Source organism: Saccopteryx leptura, chromosome 1, assembly GCF_036850995.1.
Source record: "Saccopteryx leptura isolate mSacLep1 chromosome 1, mSacLep1_pri_phased_curated, whole genome shotgun sequence".
NCBI lineage: Eukaryota > Metazoa > Chordata > Mammalia > Chiroptera > Emballonuridae > Saccopteryx > Saccopteryx leptura.
Genome location: NC_089503.1, coordinates 251742750 through 251766215, shown reverse-complemented (window position 1 = coordinate 251766215; position 23466 = coordinate 251742750). Strand labels below are relative to the sequence as shown.

At 47.1% G+C, this 23466-nt stretch overlaps 1 protein-coding gene across 5 annotated transcripts in view; it reads left to right on the top strand.

The window, feature by feature from the left end:
• Positions 1 to 21101, top strand: part of ILF3 (interleukin enhancer binding factor 3) — a 39364-nt gene extending 18263 nt beyond the window's left edge. For 2 of the 5 annotated variants that reach the window (XM_066346332.1, XM_066346342.1), the window contains exons 2-20: positions 2960 to 3056; positions 4069 to 4298; positions 4456 to 4633; positions 9264 to 9411; positions 10745 to 10836; positions 11229 to 11324; positions 11968 to 12079; positions 12503 to 12600; positions 13175 to 13286; positions 13381 to 13491; positions 13826 to 14025; positions 14389 to 14556; positions 14977 to 15114; positions 15222 to 15398; positions 15492 to 15645; positions 15773 to 15826; positions 19173 to 19538; positions 20200 to 20331; positions 20721 to 21101. In XM_066346332.1, coding sequence (XP_066202429.1) covers positions 3054 to 3056; positions 4069 to 4298; positions 4456 to 4633; positions 9264 to 9411; positions 10745 to 10836; positions 11229 to 11324; positions 11968 to 12079; positions 12503 to 12600; positions 13175 to 13286; positions 13381 to 13491; positions 13826 to 14025; positions 14389 to 14556; positions 14977 to 15114; positions 15222 to 15398; positions 15492 to 15645; positions 15773 to 15826; positions 19173 to 19538; positions 20200 to 20331; positions 20721 to 20857 — 2706 coding nt within the window. In that variant the 5' untranslated portion in view covers positions 2960 to 3053 and the 3' untranslated portion in view covers positions 20858 to 21101. Of the gene's footprint in view, positions 1 to 2959; positions 3057 to 4068; positions 4299 to 4455; positions 4634 to 9263; positions 9412 to 10744; positions 10837 to 11228; positions 11325 to 11967; positions 12080 to 12502; positions 12601 to 13174; positions 13287 to 13380; positions 13492 to 13825; positions 14026 to 14388; positions 14557 to 14976; positions 15115 to 15221; positions 15399 to 15491; positions 15646 to 15772; positions 15827 to 16268; positions 17409 to 19172; positions 19539 to 20199; positions 20332 to 20720 lie in introns of those variants that run through there. The other 3 variants (XM_066346352.1, XM_066346367.1, XM_066346360.1) reach the window with 3 other exon arrangements.
• The last annotated feature ends 2365 nt before the right edge of the window (positions 21102 to 23466 follow it).

Sequence of the window (23466 nt, the reverse complement as noted above, 5' to 3'; positions counted from 1 at the left end):
TCGCACTCAACACTAAGCCTCCACAGCAGCCTAATGATGTAGATCCAGCTTTATGCTTTCTATAGGTTGACTTGCCACTTTTCACAATACTGCAGAAGGAGAGGGGCTGCCTCCATGTTGCAGGTATAAAAGTAAGCTCCAAGGGAACTTCAAGGACATACAGGTAGTGGCTGGGTAAGCAGGGTTTCAAGCCTCTGTCTGTGCAGAAGTTCTCACCTGGTGGTGACCCAGTAGCATATCAAAGGCCATCCACAGCACAACTGAGCACAGGGACTGGTCCTCTACTTCTCCCTTCCCTATTTGTCCCTTACCATGAAGCCTGTGACTCCACCTGTTCTCTTTACTGGTTGTAGAGACATTGCCTGTTTCAGATTTTCAAGTTCTTTGGAACCTTTTAAGTTTTTTATTTGATTGTTAGGTAGTTCTGAAGCATTGTGGGGATTCTAGTTTTTGCTTGTCATATCATTCTTTCTCCTAAAAATGGAATGGGCCTGGTGCCCTGGCTGGTTACTTACTTAGATTGACAGAGCTATTTTGTAAGGTCGGTGTTTTCATCTGTTCCATATTGTGCTGATGGGTTTTTGTTGTTGTTTATTCATTTGGAAGATTTCAGTGTGGACCAAATGTTTACACAGAGTGGAAATTGAGTAGGTTGTAGTTAGCTTGTTATTTAGAGTAAACAATTGTAATTATAGCTGCGTTTGTCCTGAAGATGCCTGTTGTGGTTTTTTGTGAGAAAGGGAGAGAGACAAGAAGCATTAACTCATAGTTGCATCAGTTTAGTTGTTTATTGATTGCTTCTCATATGTGCCTTGATCAGGGTGCTCAAGCTGAGTCAGTCAGTCACCCATTGCTCAAGCTCGCGACCTTGGGATTTCTTTTATTTTTCTTCCCTTCTTTTACAAGTTTAGAGGAGGGGAAATAGATAGGCTCCTGCATGCGCCGCAACTGGGATCCACCAGCAACTCTCATCTGGGGCTGATGATCGCAACCAAGCTATTTTTATTTTTAGTGCTTGAGGCAGAGGCTCCATGGAGCCATTTTCAGCACCTGGGACCAGTGCACTTGAACCAATCAAGCCATGACTTTGGGAGGAGGGGAAGGGGTAGAAAAGCAGATACTCTGTTCTCTTTTGTGCCCTGACTGGGAATCGAACCAAAGATATCCATACGCTGGGCCGATGCTCTACCACTGAGCAAACGGGCCAGGGCCAACCTTGGGATTTCAAACCTGAGTCCTCAGCATCCCAGGTTGAAACTCTTATGAACTGCGCTACCACCAGACAGGCTGTTTGTTTTGGTGGGGTTTTTTTTTTTGTTTTTTTTTCTTTTACAGAGACACAGAGAGGGATAGATAGGGACAGACAGGAACGGAGAGAGATGAGAAGCATCAATCATCAGTTTTTGGTTGCAACACCTTAGTTGTTCATTGATTGCTTTCTCATATGTGCCATGACCGTGGGGCTACAGCAGACCGAGTAACCCTTTGCTCAAGGCAACAACCTTGGGTCCAAGCTGGTGAGCTTTTGCTCAAACCAGATGAGCCTGCGCTCAAGCTGGGTCTCGAACCTGGGTCCTCTGCATCCCAGTTCAATACTCTATCCACTGTGCCACCACCTGGTCAGGCAGGCTGTTTGTTTTTTAAGTGAGAGGAGAGGAGATAGTTAAACAGACTCCAGCATGTGCGCCCCAGTCTGGTATCCACCTGGCAACCCCCCTTTGGGGTGAATGCTCGAATTAACCAAGCTGTCCTCAGCACGTGAGGCTGACGCTCAAAACAGTTGAGTCACTGGCTACGGGAAGAGGAGGAGGAGAAAAGCAGATGGTCGCTTCTATGTGCCCTGACTGGGAATCGAACCTAGGATGTCCATATACCAGGCCAATGCTCTGTCCACTGAGCCAACTAGCCAGGAATTTAATTTTTTTTTAAAAATTATTAATTTTGGCTCTGATTAGGTGGTGGTGCAATGGATAGAGCATTGGCCTAGGACACTGAGGTCCCAGATTGAAACCCCAAGATTGCCAGCTTGTGCATGGGATCATAGACATGACCCCATGGCCGCTGGCTTGAGTGTGAAATCAGAGACATGAATGACCCCATGGTCACAGGCTTGAGTAAGGGGTCACTGGCTTGGCTGAAGCCCCTTTGAGAAAGCAGTAAATGGACAATAAGGTGTTGCAACTATTAGTTGATGCCTCTTATCTCTCTCTTCCTGTCTCTCACTAAAGAAAAGAAAAATATTAATTTTTAGCAAGAGAGAGAAGAGATGGGGGAGAAACATGTAGATTTGTTGGTGCACTTATTTATGCATTCATTGGTTGATTCTTGTATGTGCCCTGACTGAGAATCAAACCCACAAACGTAAACGTGATGTATACCAGGACGATGCTCTAACATACTGAGCTACGTGGCTAGGGCTATTGTACATTTTAATTTTAGTTCACTCATCCTCTCCAAAGATTAACCCACAGATGTGTCCATGTGGTGCAATGGTCACATCTACCTAATGCTTCAGAAGCATTCTGGCTTTTTCAGTTTATAGGATTCTTTTGGAGCGTTGTGTCTCTTTTTGTGTCTATTCATTACTCATAAGGACCAGAGCTTTTTTTCCTCTCTTTTCCTTCTCCAAACAAGATGTTGCTCTACAGTTCTACTTATGCCATTTTTTGGAGGCTTCTTAATATTTTTATTTTCTGTATTTGTAAAATTAGGCATACTTTATAGAAAAAGTAAAAGTCATCTGAATGTAGGCCTCAAATGAGACTTGTCTTCTGAAACCAGCTATTTTCATTTTTAGGGAACTTTTAAATTAGTTGTGTATACCTCGGCCTAGCGGTGGTTACTTGGAAATAAAGATGTATCCTGCTGTGTTAATGGGGCTTCTTAATATGCAGTCTTGCTGCTAACATTCATTCATCTATGAAATATTTTAAACTAAAAAGATTTTCTGATCTTATAGATAGCTGAAGTATTGATAACACCAAGGATATCTGTCACAGTTTGAAAAGATAAGCAAAATTTGATTTCCAGACACTACAGAAAAAGAAGTAAAAATGGTAAGAAAGTTTTTCATTAGACTTCTTGAATTATACTACGTAGTGTAACAAAGTAATACAGAAATGTATAAAGTAAGTGCCCCTTTTCCTGCTAACTAGGGAAAGAACAACTGTTATGTTTAGTTATTTTCTGAGTGTTCATATATGGATGGGCAAACGTAGGTTTACAGTTGTATGTGAAAGTTTTTCTTGTATTATTTATTATTTTTATTATAACTGTAAACCTACGTTTGCCCACTTCTGTACAGTAGTCCCCCTAATCCACAGCTTTACTTTCCGCAATTTCAATTACCTGTTGTCAACCGCAGTCCAAAAATATAATATGGAAAACACCAGAAATAAACGATTCAAATTCACCTCACTTCATCTCATCACGTAGGCATTGTATCATCATCACATCACAAGAAGACGGAAAAGGGTGAGTACAGTACAATGAGATACTTAGAGAGAGAAATACCACATTTACATAATTTTGAATATAGTATATTATAATTCTATTTTATTGTTAATCTGTATCTAGTTTATAATTTAAACTTTAACATAGGTATATATGCATAGGAAGAAAGAATAGTACAGTGGTACCTTGAGATAAGAATTTAATTCGTTCTGTAACTGAGCTCATAAGTCAGTCAGCTCATATATCAAACTGCCGATACTGGACCCGTGTGCCAACTAGCGGCAACTTCCTGAATCATGACTGGTATCTTGGAATTTTCGCTTGGATGTCGAACAAAAATACTGACCGAGTTGCAGCTCGTATCTTAAAAAAAAAAAAATTTGTATGTTGGTCTGTTTGTATCTCAAGGTAACACTGTATATAGAGAGTTCAGTCCTATTTGCGTTTCAGACATCCACTGGGGGTCTTGGAATGTATCCTCTGCAGATAAGGAGGGACTACTGTAGTCTTATTTTCACATGAATAAAAGCATCATCATGAGTTATGCACATTAAAAGCTAAATGGTGAGTTGCTTGGTGTCTTCACGTTTTTAACTCGTGTTTTCATGTTTCTAGCGTCCGTTGCGAATTTTTGTGAATGATGATCGCCATGTGATGGCAAAGCATTCTTCCGTTTATCCAACCCAAGAGGAACTGGAGGCAGTCCAGAACATGGTGTCCCACACAGAGCGGGCTCTCAAAGCTGTGTCCGACTGGATTGATGAGCAGGAGAAAGGCAGTGGCGAGCATGCTGAGTCTGAAAACTTGGACATACCCCCAGAGGACGAGACCAAAGAAGGAGCTGGGTAAGTGTGAGGTTTTGTGTAGGAGGGGGGGTTCTTTTTTTCTAGGGTGACTGATTAGTGTTGAGCTGAGCATTTCCTTTTCTGAAGAAACTCTGACCTTTCTGGATTCTGGCCAGACTGAATCTCTCAAATGGCTTGCATTGATCTGTCCCTTCAGGGAACAGAAGACAGAGCATATCACCAGAACTCTGCGGGGTGTGATGCGTGTTGGCCTTGTGGCAAAGGGCCTGCTACTCAAGGGGGACTTGGACTTGGAGCTGGTGCTGCTATGCAAGGAGAAGCCTACAACTGCTCTCCTGGACAAGGTGGCTGACAACCTGGCCATCCAGCTTGCTGTGAGTGTGACCACCTATACTGGGTGGGGCTGGGGTGCTGTTGAGGACTTGAGGCAGAGGAGATAGATGCCCAATGGTGTTGTGTACCAAGAGGCACAGTCCAGACTACCCTTGTATGTATCTGCTGTGCTCACACACACCCCCTTTTTTTTTTTTTTGTGGGAGATACAGAGGGACAGATAGGGACAGGTGGACAGGAAGGGAGAGAGATGAGAAACATCAATTCTTCGTTGCGGTTCCTTAGTTGTTCATTGATTGCTTTCTCATATGTGCTTTGACCGGGTGGGCTACAGCAGACCGAGTGACCCCTTGCTCAAGCCAGCGACCTTGGGCCCAAGCTGGTGAGCCTTGCCCAAACCAGATGATCTCACGCTCAAGCTGGCAACCTCAGTGTCTCAAACCTGGGTCATCCACATCCCAGTCCGAGGCTCTATCCACTGCACCACCGCCTGATCAGGCTGTACTCACACCTTTTCAATAGGTAATGGACAGGATGATGCAAAGCCACTTAGGTTCTGCGAACAGTATCTGGCTGGCTGCAGTGGTGCCCAGATACCCTGGCTTCAAAGAAGGACCCAGTACCTACCATGCACTAGACTGTGCTGTTCTAGGGCTTCACTAGGCATGAACTTCACATCCACACTCCATTGGATAGGTGGGTGGATGGGTGAATAGTTAGTGTAATTAATTCTCCTCCTGATTCAAACCTGGACAGCAAAAACTATTTTAAAAACCAGTTTATTTGTTATGTTATGTAAATAATATCTTGGGGCATTTCTTGAACATTTACTACACCAGGTCCTAAGCTAGATGTGCTTTTTACATGTATAATTTCTTCTTCACAGTGTTCCTCTTAGATAAGGCTATATCATCTAAGTATTTGAGAAAAGTAACTGACCCCAGCACCCCTCACTGGTGAGTTCTGGGGTTTCAGAACCTCCACACGTGAGTGCCACATGATGTCTCCTTGGGACACAATCATCCTGGATTTAGTGACAGGATGACCAAAAACAAAAGTAAAAAATCTCATTCCTACCTGACGAGGCAGTGGTACAGTAGATAGAGCATCGGAATGGGACAAGGAGGAACCAGGTTCGAAACGCTAAGGTTGCTGGCTTGAGCATGGGCTCACAGGCTTGAGTGCAGTGTCACTGCCTGAGCATGGGATCATAGACATGACCCTGTCATCGCTGGCTTCAGGCCCAAGGTTGCTGGCTTGAGCCCAAAGTCACTGTCTTGAGCAAGGGGTCACTCACTCTGCTGTAGCTCTCCAGTTAATGCACATATGAGAAAGCAATCAATGAACAGCTAAGGTACCTCAATGAAGAATTGATGCTTATCTCTCTCCCTTCTTGTCTGTCTTCCCTATGTGACCCTCTCTCTTTGTCACCAAAAAAAATTTCTCATTCCTTAGAAACACCATTCATTTTTCTGTGTACACATGCATTCTTGCATGTGACTGACAATTTGGGATTTGGGACAAAGGTCAAAATAAAAATGTTGAGCTATGGGGTGTGAGGGTGTTAAAGAGTGGGACACTTGAATCCATGTTAACACAAATTCAAAATTTTAAAAAAATAAAACAATTTTAAAAATGTTGAACTAGAGCAGTACAGTAGGTAATTCTGGGGAGCTATTTAAGGTGAAGCCCTGCCTGACCAGGCGGTGGCACAGTGGATAGAGTGTAGGACTGGAACACAGAGGACCCAGGTTCAAAACCCCAAGGTCGCTGGCTTGAGTGCAGGCTCATCTGGTTTGAGCAAACCTCACCAGCTTGAGCCTAAGGTTGCTGGCTTGAGCAAGGGGTCATTTGGTCTGCTGTAGTTTCCTAGTTAAAGCACATATAAGAAAGTGACAACTAACATGCCATAGGAAGAATTGATGCTTTCTCCCTTCCTGTCTGTCCCTATCTGTCCCTCTTTCTGTCTCTGTCACCAAAAAAAAAAAAAAAAAAGGATGAAGCCCTGTGTTTTTCTGTTTTAGTAAATGATTTTAAGTTAATTTTATCCCTGTCTATAAAAGGCATATAAATTGAAGAAAATTAAACTGATGAAAATGTTTTTAAGAGGACAGTTTTGTTTTGTTTTTTTAAGATTTATTTCCTAAAGGCCTGACCTGTGGTGGCGCAGTGGATAAGGCGTCAACCTGGAAATGCTGAGGTCGCCGGTTCGAAACCCTGGGCTTGCCTGGTCAAGGCACATATGGGAGTTGATGCTTCCAGCTCCTCCCTTCTCTCTCTCTGTCTCTCTCTCCTCTCTAAAATGAATAAATAAAATAAAAAATTAAAAAAAAAAAAAAAAAGATTTATTTCCTTTTTCTTTTCCAAGTGAGATGAGGGGAGATAGACTCCCACATGCACCCCAACCAAGGACCCACCTGGTAACCCCTGTCTAGGGCCGATGCTCTGCCCATGTGGGCAATGCTTGAAACTGAGCTCCTTTTTTTAGTGCCTGAGGCGGAGTCTCCACAGAGCCATCCTCAGCCCTGGGGCCAGTGCATTTGAACCAATGGAGTCATACATGGGATTGAGGGGGAAGGATAGAGAAGCAAATGGTTGCTTCTCCTGTGTGCCCTGAGAATCGAACCCAGGATATCCACACACTGGGCTGATGCTCTAACATTGGACCAAACAGCCAGGGCCAAGACTTTTCTTTTTTAATTAGTTTAACCGAAAGAGAAGAAAGTTGGGGGTGATGAGAAATATCAACTCATACTTGCTTTGCTTTAGTTGTTCTTTGCTTGTGTGTTGTTTGTCGTATCTGCCTCGACCGTGGAAGCCCCCAGAGCTTTAAACCAGCAACCTCAGCATTCCAAGTCGATGCTCTTATCTACTCTCCCACCACAGGCCATGCAGAAGGGCAGTTTTTTAATAAAGAGTTGATCTTTAGTCTATAGAGAAAGTATAAATAAAGGATTTTTGTCAATTTAGTGTTTTTTAATGCAAATTTTATTTGAGAGGGGAGGAGTGGGGGTGGGTAGAGAGAAACATCAATTTGTTGTTCCTCTTAGTTGTGCATTTATTGGTTGATTTTTCTATATACCCTGGCTGGGGATCGAACATGCAACCTTAGCATATTGGGATGATGCTCTATTAACTGAGCTAACTGGTCTGGGCTTGATTGGTGGGGTTTGTTTGTTTGTTTGTTTGTTTTTTAAGACTTTATTCCATTTTTAGACAGACGGGGGGAGGAAAGGGGAGACAGAGAAAGAAGGGGAGGAGCACAAAGCATCAACTCCCATTATGTGCCTTGACCAGGCGACCTCAGTATTCCAGGTCGACACTATCCCACTGCTCCACCACAGGTCAGGCTAGATTGGTGTTTTTTGACTGGGGCAAACTTGCTGTGCCAGGAGACATATGGCAGTTTCTGGGGTCAGTTGTGGTTGTCACAGCATGAAGAGTAGGGTGCTAGTGGCATATATTGGGCAGAGGCTGGAGATGCTGCTGCTCATCAGCCTACAGTGCACAGGAGAGCCCCACTCCAGAATGATCTGACCTGAAGGCCAATAGGAAAACCTCCAATTTAGATCTTTCAAAGTTGTTTTTCCTACATGTGCTGTTGACTTTGTTTTCCTTTCAAAAATCATAAAAGCAAAAAAAAATAAAAATAAAAGCTTAAATTTCCTTCATTGAGGCATATGAACTGGTATAAAAAGGAAGCAGACGTGAGATTCATGATCATCCTTTTAGATACTTTTTATTTTTTTATTTTTCTGAAGTTGGAAAAGGGGAGGCAGTCAGACAGACTCCCACATGCACCCAACCGGGATCCACCCGGCATGCCCACCAGGGGGCGATGCTCTGCCCATCTGGGGCGTCACTCTGTTGCAACCAGAGCCATTCTAGCGCCTGAGGCAGAGGCCATGGAGCCATCCTCAGTGCCCGGGCCAACTTTGCTCCAGTGGAGCCTTGGCTGTGGGAGGGGAAGAGAGAGACAGAGAGGAAGGAGAGGGGGAGGGATGGAGAAGCAGATGGGCGCCTCTCCTGTGTGCCCTGGCCGGGAATCGAACCCGGGACTCCTGCATGCCAGGCTGACGCTCTACCACTGATCCAACCGGCCAAGGCCCTTTTAGATACTTTATTTGCAAGTACATGCTTTAATATGTACCATATATGACGCAAACTATTTTAGTGAATACCATTTTTATGCCACACACTGACGGCTGCTCTTTCTGGTGTAGAAATAGTGTGTCTAGATACCCACTCTGTGCTGGATGTTGTGTTTCTATGCAGCATCCACTTGAAGGCTCCTGCAATGCTGTGTAGATCATGTTATTAAATCCATTTTACAAATTAGAAACCATAGTCTTAATGAGATTAAATGATGAAATTAAGTGATTTGTCCAAAGTCACACAATTACCAAATGACAAAATGTCTTTTCTTAGACCCTATACTCTTGCATGTTGCATTATGAAGCTCCCTATGAAGATTACTTCTCTCTCTATGAAGTACCTGAAAATACCACAGACCTTGCCAGCAAGTGGGAGATGCTGACCTCCAAGGTGAAGGGACTACCTGTCCCATCACATTCCCACAAGGTTGATGTCTGCCTCAGTAACCAGTGGAGCTAAATAGAAGTGTTGATTCTCTTAAGAAAATGTTTTAAAAGTTGCATTCTCTTTTTTTAGGCTGTTACAGAAGACAAGTATGAAATACTCCAGTCTGTCGATGATGCTGCGATAGTGATAAAAAACACAAAAGAGCCTCCATTGTCCCTGACTATCCACCTTACATCCCCTGTTGTCAGAGAAGAAATGGAGAAAGTATTAACTGGAGGTAGGGAGGCCGAGAATGCCAGCAGGACTTTGGAAACTTGGTGTTCCCTCACTATTCAAATGTGCTATTCAGTTTTAGACTGTTGGTAAAAGAATATTGGTGTAGCTTTGCCCACTTTTAGTCTGAGATCACATCTCCCATTCAGTTTTGGTACTGGGGAGTTTGACCAAATAATTGCACTAAAAGTGAGTAGCACTTTTCAGAGGATCGCACCGTTTTGGTTTATATTAATTCTTAAGTGCTGTCATCAGTGCTCCACTTGGTTTTTCTGTTGGGCCATTCTCTTCCTGGCCTTGAAAGAGTATGTCCCTGGTGATGGTATGGTTTTTTAAAGTAGCGAAGACAATCAGATGGTTTCTGCGTGAATGTTAGTTGGAGTTATGCAAACAGCTTGTGATGCAGCAGAACGAAGGGCGTCTTCATTTGTCTTCCTTCCATTGGTTGGTTTTTCCAGCTTGGTGATTGAAACACAAAGAGCTGATACAGGGTTAAACAGTTGTGTGATTTTTCAGAACAGAAGCTCAGACACTAATAATGCTTTCACACCTGAAAGTCTGCCCAGGGCTCTTTGTGTTTCTCTTTTGTGTGAATGTTTTTTAATCACAAGTCTCAGACTGCAAAATAGGGGAAACAGGCTTTATCTGAATCTGATACACATACAAATGGCAGAAAGGACAAACGCTCTGGTTTTGCTGCAGCATAGGCTAACAGCACCCCTGTTGCTGTTCTTTGATTACCTTTAGTTCTGATATTTGGTTCCAACCACCAAAGCCTTCTAGTGTATCAATTTAGGGACGCTGGACCTTTGACCAACAGGACTCTCTCTGTCAAGGGCTGGGGCTAGGGCAGTCCTGACTGGGTGGAGTTGGTTCCCTTTGCTGCAGATGCCTTGGGATGGCTGTTGTGGAAAGCAGAGAGGGAGTTCATTTCCACTCCCCCCCACCATTTAAATATTTTTTGTGTGTGGGGGGAGTTTCCTATTGAAATTTTTAGTACAGCTAATTTATTGGGAGATAATGGGGAGGACATAAGGTAACAGTCTGTTAGAAGATAGGCTCCACCTATCTGCCCCCTCCCATACTATTATTTCTTGTAGAATAACTTTCCACTTGTGTTTTCATTTTTGTTTTTTTGGAGAGTCCTCCAATTTTTATAATTTCCTTTCTGGGCGGAGTTAACGCAATCAGGCTTCTCCTTCCCTGGTCCAGGGCAGAGATAACTTGAGATTCTGGGAGCCTCCACGGCCCTTTAGGAAACTGCCACATCCCCTTTCCACCTGACAGAAACCCCTTGGTCAAACTGTGCCTTGTCTTCTTATTCCATCCATGAATAGAAACGCTATCAGTCAACGATCCCCCGGACGTCCTGGATAGGCAGAAATGCCTTGCTGCCTTGGCGTCCCTCCGACACGCCAAGTGGTTCCAGGTTTGCATTTTGTTCTTCTATTTGTCTTTTGGTAGAGAATTCCTAAGTTTTAACTTGGCTAACTTGCACCGTAAAGTTTTGGTAATGTTGAAGAGTGCCATGCAAGTTTAGCACCTGCGGGTGTGCAGTTGCTAACGCAGCCCGCATAAGCAAATTCAACCCCCCTCCCCCCAGGAAGCTTGTGACTGAATAGGTGGGTTGCTGCTGCTTTGTGCCAAGAGTAATATTATTATTGGCCACACAGTGGCATCACTGCCAACCACAGACTTGATGGTTGTGAATGTTCACCCTTTACCCTGGACAAAGTAGCACCCTGAGACTTGTGTTGTTCATGTTTGCCTTGTGTTTGGAGAGCTGCCTTGGTGTAAAGAGCCTGTGCTTTGTTTCTCTAGGCCAGAGCCAATGGGCTGAAGTCATGTGTTATTGTCATCCGAGTCCTGAGGGACTTGTGCACCCGTGTGCCCACCTGGGGCCCTCTAAGAGGATGGGTAAGGCACCTTCTAGTTTTGGCCACCTACGGATTATGAGGATTATGAGTACAGAGATCTTCCATAGACCAGGAATATTTTTTGGTAAATGGGCTCAAGTGACTCTTTGGGATGTGGCTGATATGTCCCAATCATAGCTGCTTCTTGAGCAGCTACTGTGTGCCACAACCTAGGTAGGTAGAAGGTGAGAGTGAGACCAGGACCCCTCCACTCCTACCCCCCGTGGCGGTACACAGCTCAGCCTAGAGAGGGGGCTAGCCAGCGCTTAACTGTGACATGCTTCAAAAGTGTTTGTAGGCCCAGCAGTCAGCAAATGGGCCTACAGGCCAATTCTGGCTGGCTGCCTGTTTCCTATAGCACATAGATAAGAATGGTTTATGTACTTTTAAATATGAGTATATACATAATACCTTCAACTTGGCTTCCTGACCTCTGTGGCCAAAAAGATGAAATGTCTGACCCTTTAAGGAAAAGTTGGCCAAGCCTGGCTCACTTTGGCTCTATCTTTGGCTTAGCCCTGACTGGTGAAATTGGACAGCTGTGGCTTTCCATGCTACCCCCTCACCACACATACATAGTGACAGCTCCTCAGCATTGGCCAACCTCTCCTGGACACTGGCTAACTATTGCTCTTGCTTTTCAGCCCCTTGAGCTTCTCTGTGAGAAGTCCATCGGCACAGCCAACAGACCCATGGGTGCTGGCGAAGCCCTGCGGAGAGTGCTGGAGTGCCTGGCGTCAGGCATCGTGATGCCAGGTTGGGGCCTTGTGCTTTGCAAGTTGCAGGGAAAGGATAGGGATCAAGGCCCTGAGGCCACTTCCTGGCGGGTCCCCTGACTGGGTTAAGGCAGCAGCAGCCCCATGTCCCCCTTAGGGCTAAAGCATGTGACTACCCTCTTGGCACCATCATATCCAGCCCTGTGCCGGCTCCGCAGCTGTGACTCAGGGCGGATCCAGGGCAGTGGTGACCCACTCCCACGTGAGCTCCTTGCTCTGAGACATGTGGATTATTTCTCTCATGGGCTAGATACTGAGTGGGTCACCGAGCTCGGCGTGTTTTCCAGAGCTGGGTGTGGATGGGGCGCGGGGGGGTAACGCATCTAGTTCCCTCAGTCAGTACAATTCTTCCGAGATGCTAAAAGATAATCCTCTGCATATCTTCCTTGTTTCCTGCCTTCAGATGGTTCTGGCATTTATGACCCTTGTGAAAAAGAAGCCACTGATGCTATTGGGCATCTAGACAGACAGCAACGGGAAGATATCACACAGAGTGCGCAGGTATAGTCATCGCCATTGCCACCGTGAGCCCTTACCCAGTCTGTAATCACTGGCTTCTAGTTTCATTACTGGGTATTCTCAGGGTCGCCACTGGATTCATAGGCTCAGGTTGGGGACTAAAGGCGAAGGGATTGTGCCTGATACAGGGCGCCCCAATCTGGGCTGCTTCTTTCCCCTGGCGCCACGTGTGGTTGTAGCCTGCCCATCAGCCTGCTCGAGTGTTGTTTTCAGACACTGGGTTCAGCAGGGAGGTGTATTTGCTATGTAGACTGTTCAGGGGTCCTTCCCTTGCAGGCCCACCACGTGGCTCCGTGTGGCAAACAGTCCCCAGGTTGGGGTCTCCTGTATTCCTTTCAAGGCGGGTGGTCATAGGCTGGCCTTCCCCCACAGCAAGCTGAGTCCTGGCATTCAGGACCTCCCCTGGCTGTTTGGGGACCCCTTGCTGTTATAGGGGAGATCATTAGCAACCCCCTCAGCTCCTGCCCTTTCCAGAAGGCATTAGCAAGTACACATACGTTGGCCCAGGAGCACAGAGTGGCTGAGTCAGGTTCCTATTCCTCTTCCCCTTTTCTAGCATGCTCTGCGACTCGCTGCATTTGGCCAGCTGCATAAAGTACTTGGTATGGATCCTTTGCCTTCTAAGATGCCCAAGAAACCAAAGAATGAGAACCCAGTGGACTATACCGGTAAGTATGCCAAGGGCTTCAATCTGGGCATTGGCCTTGTAGACTCCCCAGAGCGCACCAGAATAGACTCTTACTGTCTAATCTATTCTTTCAGTTCAAATCCCCCCCAGTACCACCTACGCCATTACGCCAATGAAACGCCCAATGGAGGAGGATGGAGAGGAAAAGTCTCCTAGCAAAAAGAAGAAGAAGATTCAGAAGAAAGGTACAGCCATTCGTTCCTGTGCCTTTTTTTGTCCTCCATCTGCCTCCAGTTAAGGTTAACTGCAAAGTGGGGAAGCTCCTTAGTTTTTTCAGACATTATATTTATGTTGTTTTTAGAATGATTAAGTTTAACATGTGTACAGAATATAGGTGGGGTGGATGTGTCCCAGCTGGTGACCTCAGGGATGGCATGTACCTGGGAGCAGTACAGGCAAGACTTTGGAATGTACGGCTTCCCCATCCATGTGTCCGTGACAAAAGGCCATCAGAAGAGTGACCCTCCGCGGTTTAGAATTGACTGATGTTCCAGAGTGATGATGGTGGTTTTTCTCTAGAGGAGAAGGCAGAACCTCCCCAGGCTATGAATGCCCTGATGAGGCTGAATCAGCTGAAGCCTGGGCTGCAGTATAAACTGGTTTCCCAGGCGGGGCCGGTCCATGCCCCCATCTTCACCATGTCTGTGGAAGTAGATGGCAGCTCCTTTGAGGCCTCCGGACCATCTAAAAAGACTGCCAAGCTGCATGTGGCTGTTAAGGTAGGGTGGTTGGTGGTATTGTTTAGCCTATGCTTTTCCTTTGGACAGAAAAAGCACTTTGTTCATTTCAGGCTGCTTCAGAGCTGTTTTCTCCTATTTAAACCCTAGATGCAAACACCATGAGGCATAGGGAGGCTGTGGGGACACTGAAATGGTTAGATTTTTTTTATATCAAATCATACATGGCAAGAATACCCTTGTAATAATAGCTGACAGGCAGAGGTTGTCCACACATGGCTGGGTGTGTGGTGTGTTAAAGGAAAAAACACCAGATTGCTGGGTGTCACACTAGGAGCTTCTGATTCTGGGTACCCCCATGCTGAGCCTCCTCCCTCACTGGGGGCCTTGTGATCTGCTTCACAGGTGTTACAGGATATGGGCTTGCCTACGGGAGCTGAAGGCAGAGACTCTAGTAAAGGGGAGGACTCAGCTGAGGAGACGGAGGCTAAACCAGCCGTGGTGGCCCCTCCACCTGTGGTAGAAGCTGCTTCGACCCCCAGTGCTACCTTCACCTCAGATCCCACTGCTGAGGTGAGCCCATGGTGAACACTGGAGTGTCCAACAGGATGGAACAGGCATCTTTATGCCCTATGAGCTGGGCCAGTTGCTGGTCCTTGTCATTTCCCTCCAAAGGAGTCACCTTCCAGTCTAGGACCCAGTAGGGGGAGCTGGATATGTACCTTTGAGCCATTACTGAGAAGGCTTTGCTGGTGTTGACACAGTCCTTAGGGCTGCACTGGGAGGGCCCTCTGTCGGGACAGGCTATTTCCCAGAGGAGGAGGATGCAGTGGGGGTCATCGTATTGCCCAGAGGCTCACAGATGACCTTAAGAGGTGAGGGTGATGTGGGACAGCAGGTTGCATAGAGCAGAGGGCCATGATACAGGAGTGGCTGTCCTCCACATGCTGAACAGCCCCTAACTGAGTGTATTGGTTTTCTGTTTTCCCTGAGAACGTAAAACAGCAGGGGCCGATCCTGACCAAGCATGGCAAGAATCCTGTCATGGAGCTTAATGAGAAGAGGCGTGGCCTCAAGTATGAGCTCATCTCAGAGACTGGTGGAAGCCATGACAAGCGCTTTGTCATGGAGGTGAGTGGTCCTGGAGCTGTCTCTGTGGAGGCCTGGCACGTTTGGAGAGTCCCCCTGACCTGGTGGGAGGCTTTGAAGCATTCCATATGCATGTATATTCTTGCCAGGTCGAGGTAGATGGACAAAAGTTTCAAGGTGCTGGTTCAAACAAAAAGGTAGCAAAAGCCTATGCTGCCCTCGCTGCACTGGAGAAGCTGTTCCCTGATGCTCCCCTTGCACTTGAAGCCAACAAGAAGAAGAGAGTGCCTGTGCCTGTCAGAGGGGGACCGAAATTTGCTGCTAAGGTAACTGGCTGCCCCTGAGATCTCTTGAGTTTGGCACAAATTCTTCTGTGATCTGAGCATGAGACGAATGTAAATTTGTTCTTTCCTGTCTAGCCACATAACCCTGGCTTCGGCATGGGGGGCCCCATGCACAACGAAGTGCCTCCGCCCCCAAACCTTCGAGGGCGGGGAAGAGGAGGGAACATCCGTGGTCGAGGGAGAGGGAGAGGATTTGGTGGTGCCAACCATGGAGGTTACATGAATGCTGGTGAGAATCCTTGGGCCTGTCTTGCTCCCTGGGGTTTAAGGGGATCCTGGGGTTGAAATGAGATGCTGGGCAAGGTTGGTTCATGGGAGACCTGGCTCCAGCTCCAGTAACTGTCGTTCCCTTCCAGGTACTGGATATGGCAGCTATGGGTACGGTGGCAACTCAGCGACAGCCGGCTACAGTAAGTGTGTTATTTCTCTTGGTCTGAGTTTGGGAGGAAGCTACAGTATAGTTCCTGTGCCTGAGTTAGCAGGGTGGCCTGCCAGCAGCCTCCCTGAGACTTGAGTTGCCCACACCTATTGGTCATTAGATCATGCCCCACCCTCCCCATCCTACAAAAGTGTGATTTACTCTGTAAATGCTAACACCCACACTAGTGTGACTTGAAAGTTCTTTAAAAGTCAAAATTTTAAATTTCTCTGCTTTAAGCCATGTGAACCGAAGCACCAATCATGTGAAAATGCTTTTCCTGACAGTGCACAGCTCTTGTCTTGAGAAGGAGCCTTCATTGGGGGGTTACAGGAGCAGAGAAATCTAAAACATGAATTTCATATGTGGCGCTCTGTGCCATTTTTCAAAAGAATTCTAATTTTTTTTCTCTGCTCTGTCTCCCCCTTTTGTAGGTGACTTTTTCACAGACTGCTACGGCTATCATGATTTTGGGTCTTCCTAGAGCATCTAAAAGTATTGCACAAAAAATCAACTTTTTACTCCAATTTTCTCGAACTCCAAACCTAAAGTGTCCGTGCTGTGCCCTGTGCTTCACTGGGTTTCTCAACCGTGGCTTGTCACCGCAGCTTGTCTGAATCTTAGCCTGCAGAATTTAAGACAATGGCAGTTTTTATCGTGATTTGCCTTTGAACTTGGTCATGTTGAAGTTCACAATAAGTGGAAAACAATTTTCAGAGAATGCATTTTTTTGTGCAGAATTGCACAGAATTCTAGAGCCAGCGTTGGTCAGCATCAAGGCAAAAGCCCACCTTTGCTTTTTATGGAAAGCATTACTTTATTTAAGAGACAGATAATGATGCATTTTAATCTACCTTTGTCTTAATTTACAGCAGGTTTTGTATGAATTTTTAACCTTTTAACAAATTCTCAAATCTGGTTGATGCCTTTGACAGTGATGAAAACCACTTTACTACATCCGAATCCAGAGCAACCGACTTTTTTTTTAAAAGCATGTAAAATGTTGGGAACATTGGGAAATTGTATATTGTGCTAATAAGTTAACCTCTCCTGCCTCTTGTAAATGCTCTGGTGGGTTTGTGTTCGGGGATGCAACATTCTGTGGCTGGTTTAGCTAGAGGTGAACTCTCAAAGGTATCAAAACTGTGCTTCCATCGTTTAGCGCAAGAAGTAGACAGGCTTAAGGGAGCGATAATGCAGAATTTTGCAAGTCTTAATTGCAGTTGCAAATGCATAGGGTCCTAGAAATATTTTAAGTGGGGCTTTAAAAATAAGCAGAAAGAGCTTAATATACAACTCAGTTCTCCAGTGAGGAGCTTTTCTCACCAGGGCCGTGCTGCTGAGTGCAGCTGCGGTGGATCTCAGAAGCCCTGGGACCTTCTGCCTTCTCACCTTCGGCGGCACACTTGAGGTTGTGCCTCTCTGTGTCAGAGGTGCACAGAGGTGACTGTGCTCTTTACTCAGGCCCCTGTTTCCTGGTCGGACTCCTTGGAAACATGTCTTGTTGGCTCTGATCAGCAGTTCCTTTTGCAGCAAATCCTGCCTCTATGTTGACTTGCAAGATTTTGCATTTATTCAGGCAAAAACTGGTCAAAATGGTTACTGCATAATTTGTTCCCAGAGGTTTGAAACATTCAGTGAAACTTTTTAAAACTTTGATTGCATGGTGTATTTTTTCTTTTTTTAGAAAGTTATTGTTTGAGAATAATGTCTTTTTATACCAGGAAATAGTTATCCTGAATGACGTTGAAAACTACCCTTCCCATTTATTATTATTTTTTAATCAATACATGTTAAAGTAACAAGCCCTAATTACTTGGCGTCTTCATTCATTCCTGTGTTTGTGGAGGGCTAAGGAGTCAGGTGCTCATTCAGGCAGAGGATCCACCGATGTGGCAGAGTACTCAGAGGGATCCTGAGGAGGACATCTTGTCCTGGCCTCCTCATGTGTTTGTTCTTTTGCATTGTGGGACACATCCTTGTCCTTGGCTTTGTGATGAGGGGTTGGTGTAAGGTGGGGTGGAGGCTGCTACTTGAAGAAAATAAACCCATGTTAGTGATAAGTTTATCCAAATTACTGTTCAAATAACTGAAGGTACACCACTATGGGACATACATCTTCAGTGGGTAGAAGGCTCAGGAGGACTAAATTCACCTAAAAGGTGAGGGACTCTCAATGCTAAATATGAAAGGAAGGGGCAGGCTCTATGGAAGCTTCCCTTCCCCCTCCTACCCATACTGGACATAGCCAGACCAACCAGGCACCAGCTTTGGCAGCCATCTGTGGACAGAGGCAGAGCCAACAAGCAAAGGCATGCCCAGACTGACCTGCTCTGGGAGTCCAGGAGCTCCACTGCCCTATAAGAGCCCTGAGACTGCCCAGCTAGGATGGATAGGCACCTGTAGGACCCGTCCTCCGCTGACCCCCTCACCTTAGCTGACACATTTCCCACGGGTCCACCTGAGTTTGGGATGGGAGCAATATCTTGAGAAACCAGTGTTCTGGGGTCCTTACCTAATGACCAGAGGTGGGGGCTCTCCGTGACATTCTCGACTCTAGGGCCTGAGAATGTGGCGGCCTTGCTACACGCTTGTCAGTCCTGCTGCTCGGTCCTGCCTGAGCCCAGCAGCTGTGCTGGGAACAAGGACGGGTCCTCTGGGGCCTACCTGGATTTTCTGATCCCAGCCTTAGCCTTCTTTCCCCAGGAGGCCATGGAATTGCTCCTGAAGTCATGTGTTTGCATAAATCCCATCAGGGAGGAGCCCCAGGTTTTTTGGCTTAAGCTTCCATTTCTGGTTCTCCCAAGAACAAGGTCAGGCCAGTTGGTCTTCCAGGAATGACACCAGTGTCGGGCCTGGTTAAAGATCATTTCCTAGGGTCACACAAGCCTGTGACTGCCAAGCCTCTTCCCAGCACAGCAGGGGGAGGGCTGGCTGCTTCTCTGGGGCTTTGCTTTTCCTGTCATCGTTGGGGACATATGGGTAGCAGTCAGCTAGTTGTGAATGTCATCCTGCACTCGGAGTCCATCTCATTGTAACATTGACATCCTCTGCAAAAGCTGCTCTTGGCGTGCTGCCGTGCTGCTGCTTGGCAAAGATCCATTGTTGTCATCAGCTAATGGGTGAGTGGAGCTGAAGGCTGGGTCTGGCCAGACCAGACTGCTTTAGGAACTGGAGCCGCTGCTCCTTGCTCTTCAACCTCTCACTCTGCCCCTGCCTGGGCAGCGAGCGGGCTTGTGGGTCAGCCTTCAGGACCCACAACTTCGACCTTCCCTCCCACCCCTTCCCCCACTCCCATTTCCCTGAGCCTCCACCTGACCAGATGCCTTCCTGTTTAGGTCAGTTCTACAGCAATGGAGGGCATTCTGGGAATGCTGGCAGTGGCGGCGGCGGGGGCGGTGGTGGCTCCTCCGGCTACGGCTCCTACTACCAAGGTGACAACTACAACTCCCCAGTGCCCCCGAAACATGCCGGGAAGAAGCAGCCACACGGGGGCCAGCAGAAGCCCTCCTACGGCTCAGGCTACCAGTCCCACCCAGGCCAGCAGCAGTCCTACAACCAGAGCCAGTACAGCAACTATGGCCCCCCGCAGGGCAAGCAGAAAGGCTATAGTCATGGCCAAGGCAACTACTCCTCCTACTCTAACTCCTACAGCTCTCCCGGGGGCGGGGGCAGCTCCGACTACAGCTACGAGAGCAAATTCAGTGAGTTGGCATCCATTTCCCCAGAAGTTCAGCACTGTCCCATCTCTGGCTGAAAAGGGGACTGGAAGGAGGTTGGAGGTGTTACCTGCAGGGTGGGCATTGGGACAAACCTGGAAGCAGAGGCCCCAGGCTAAGGCTTCCTATGGGTTGAGGCTGAGACACAAGGGTGGAGTCTGAGTCTGGGCCAGCTACTGCAAGGTGACCAATGGAGACCAGGTTGCGTCCAGCCCCTAAAAGAGCCTCAGTTACTCCTCACTTTACCTCTCCTCTACCTCATTGATAGAACTGGTAGGCTGCATTGTACTAATGGCCCAACTGGGAAAGAGTAGGACTGTGATTGGCTGTGATGGGACAGTCAGCAGCAGGGGTTGGAAATTGAGCTAACACTAGCTTCTGAACTGCTGGGAGGCTTAGGTTGGAGGAGCAGATGGAGGGTCAGATGGAACTTGGCTTCAGAATGTGGTGATCAGGCCAGCCCAGGGCGGGTGATCGTGCAGGGCTCCAGCCAGTCCTTGGCATTTTGTGATTGGACTGATGTGCCAAATTTAAGCAGTCTGGACAGGGGAATTTGTAAAGGTCCACTGGCCAAAGGCCTCCCACATCCAGAGCTGTAGCACAAGGGCACAAGGCCCCTTAACCACACTGTCTTCTCTTCCCCCAGACTACAGTGGTAGCGGAGGCCGAAGCGGCGGCGGGAACAGCTACGGTTCAGGCGGGTCATCCTACAACCCCGGGTCACATGGGGGCTACGGAGGAGGTTCTGGGGGCGGCTCCTCCTACCAAGGCAAACAAGGTGGGCCTGTAGCAGCAGGTGACACAGCAATGGGGTGGGGGCAGAGCCACACAGGCTTTGAGGAGGGGACATGGTCTGGCATGGGTAGATAGCAGCTTGGGCAGGGCCACAGTGGTTGTTAGCTGGCTCTTGGCTTCTGTGGGGCAAGAACAGAAAGCAGGAGACACGGGCACGTGGTACCTTGTGCGAGCAGTGTCTTAGGCATATCTCCAAGCTCGGCTTTTTAGAAACCAGAGATCCAGAAATTGCCTTACTCTAAATGTTGGCACCTCTGTGAAGAAATGCTGACACTACCCAGGCAAACAGTGTAGTGCTTAGACAGCCCTAATTAGAATTCCCTCTGCTGCTGCCTTGTGACTGGGCTGATCCCCACCCCCTCTTTCTCTCAGGAGGCTACTCGTCACAGTCGAACTACAACTCCCCGGGTTCTGGCCAGAATTACAGCGGCCCTCCCAGCTCCTACCAGTCATCACAGGGAGGCTACGGCAGGAATGCAGATCACAGCATGAACTACCAGTACAGATAAAGCCCTGAGGGTGAAGATTTATACCTTCTGCACTTATCCCTCCTTGTTGTAAGATTCAGTTTTATGCATCACAGTTAACATGTCTGCGGCCCCTCTGGGTCCTCTTGCCCTACCCCGTCCACGTTGCTGTGTTGTGAGGTGCAGCTGGTCACTTTGTGACCCGTTCTGTGACCCATATTTAGCCGTGTTTGGGACTCCACGTCTTCAGTGGTTTGTTAGTTGCCATTACAACTTTGTCCGAGTAGAGTTTTCTGAGTTCTTACAGTTCAGTATCCCTCTGTCTATTTACAATTGGTGTTAGTGTTAACTCAAATTTGTCTTGAAATAGTTACAGAGGGGATACCTCATCTGTTAATGCTTTTGTGAAGTGAGTTAAACGAGCTTTCTGTATTTTAATAATGCTTTAGTGTTTCAGTTTTATAAGTGAAGATTTTATTTTAAAAACCAGTGGGAAAGAGTGGGCGTTTTGGGGGGGAGGGTATTTTTTTTGTTGGGTTGTTTTTTGTTTTTTTTTTTTGTTTTTTTTTTGTTTTTTTGGTATGTCTGGATCATTCAGGCAGTACATCTGAATTCAGCTGAATGTAGACAAATAAAGAAAAAGAAAGAAAACTGCGCCATCGTAGGCCTGGGTGTCTGACCCTGTAGCAGTCCAGTGGGCAGGTTCCTTACTCTGTTCCCAGCACCAGAAAGTGGGGCACAGGTGGCAGGATGGTCCCTGTTCACCAGAGAGGATCCAAGGCCCAGCTCCAGGCTTATAGACTTCTTTACTCTGAGTTGATCAGGGCCAGCAACCAGTTTCCTGGAACCTTGTGGCCCATGTTCCATTGAACTCCACCCCCCTAGTGTTTGCATAGCTGCCTAGTGGCCCATGCTGTTGTTTGGGTTTGCTCCCACAATTCAGCATGCTTTGTATTCTCCATGAATTTTAGGTGTAGTGTAAGTGTAATTTGAAGTTGCCACAGATTAAGTTTGGTATGTAGAACCTAATTTTAAAAAATCAGATTGAAATCTGGTTGAGGCATGCCAAGATGTGAGAAACTCCAGCTATGGAACCATCTATGTTGGCATGGCACTCTGGCAGCTGCAGCCACAGCCTGCTTTCCTGGTGCTGCCTCTACCCAGAATTCCACAGAGTGCACCAGTGGGGTTCTTTACAATGGCCCAGCCCTGTTCCAGCAGATTGCTCTAGAGTACTTTCTCAATCCCAAACAATTTTGTAGTGCTTGGGAAATATTTGTCACATAGTGGGTAGAGGCCAAGGATTCTGCAGAACGTTCTACACGTAAGCATCAGCAGTCTGGAGGTGGAGAAACACTCACTCATGCAGCTCTTCTCAACTCTGGCCCTGCTCCAGGGAGTGGCCTGTCTGGGAAGAACCCTGCAGGTAGTCAAGGCCTGAATTGCCCCTCTGCAGGCAGTTGACTTACTGCTTCTTTACACTCCAGCCAGACACTGTTTATGGCCTAAGCCCCAGGTGGCCCTTCAGCCTCCCATGCTTGGTTAACCACTGGGAGAAGTGCAAACCATTCTTGATGCAGGATCGCTCATACAAGGCAGAAACTCTAGTGTGCCTTCAAAGGATCAAGACTTGCTCTCTTGGAGAGGTGAAAGAAAGGTGTTCTCCACTAAAAATGAAAACATTGGAAAATTTTTGTTTTGTGCTGCAGCAGAGGAAGTCCCAGATACCAAGTGATCCAGCCTGGGGAGAGGGACCCTGTGAAGTCTGTCCGATAGGTGGCCCATAGTATGAACATTAGGGTCGGCCTGAAGTGCCTTGGAATCCCTCAAGTATGTGCATGAGTGGAGAGGACACAGACCTGAGGAATGGGTGTTCACCCCAGTTCCTTTTCTAGACATGGGCAGGGTCTGGGACACAAAGACCCATGTGAGATCAGTGGGACCCTTGTTTTTGTGGTAACAGGATACAGGCTGTGGACAGAGTCTGTGTCACTCAGAAATCCACAGGGAGGAGGCCCGTGGCTCTGCCACATGCCTTCAAACTCGACCTGCCTTACCAACACAGATCTCCTCACCTTCAGTTTCCCAAACAGCGACGACCACCACCACATTCAAATTCCTGAATGTAAACCTATGTCTCAAGTTTTCTTTTTTCTTAAAAAGATAATGAATCATTGGAGTTAGGGCCCACCTTAATCCAAGATGAGCTCATTTCAAGATCCTTAATTACATCTAAAGAGACCCTTTTGGTAAATACAATCATATTCATAGACATCAGCAGTTAGGGTGTGGACACACCTTGTTGGAGATACTGTTCAACCCACTATTGGATTGGGTGAAGGTTTCACCCACTGGGCAGCTGGCACAGCCCTGGGAGTTTGTTGGCCACAGCCAGGATCACCATGATGAGGTCTGAACAGCACAGAGCTAGCAGCATCTTTGCAGCACAGTGAGTACCAGTCCTGAGGGAACAGCTCATGAGCACAGGTCCCTTGGCACCCAAATGCTGCTTGGACTTCAGTGGTGCTGGTGGCCTGGTGATGCAGCTGGCCGGTTGCAGTATCCCAACTCTTAACCTACTCCAGAAAAATGTTCAGGAAAAGGTGGCTGTCACCTTGACCATGGAAAAGGCCTTGCTGATGCATCACCCA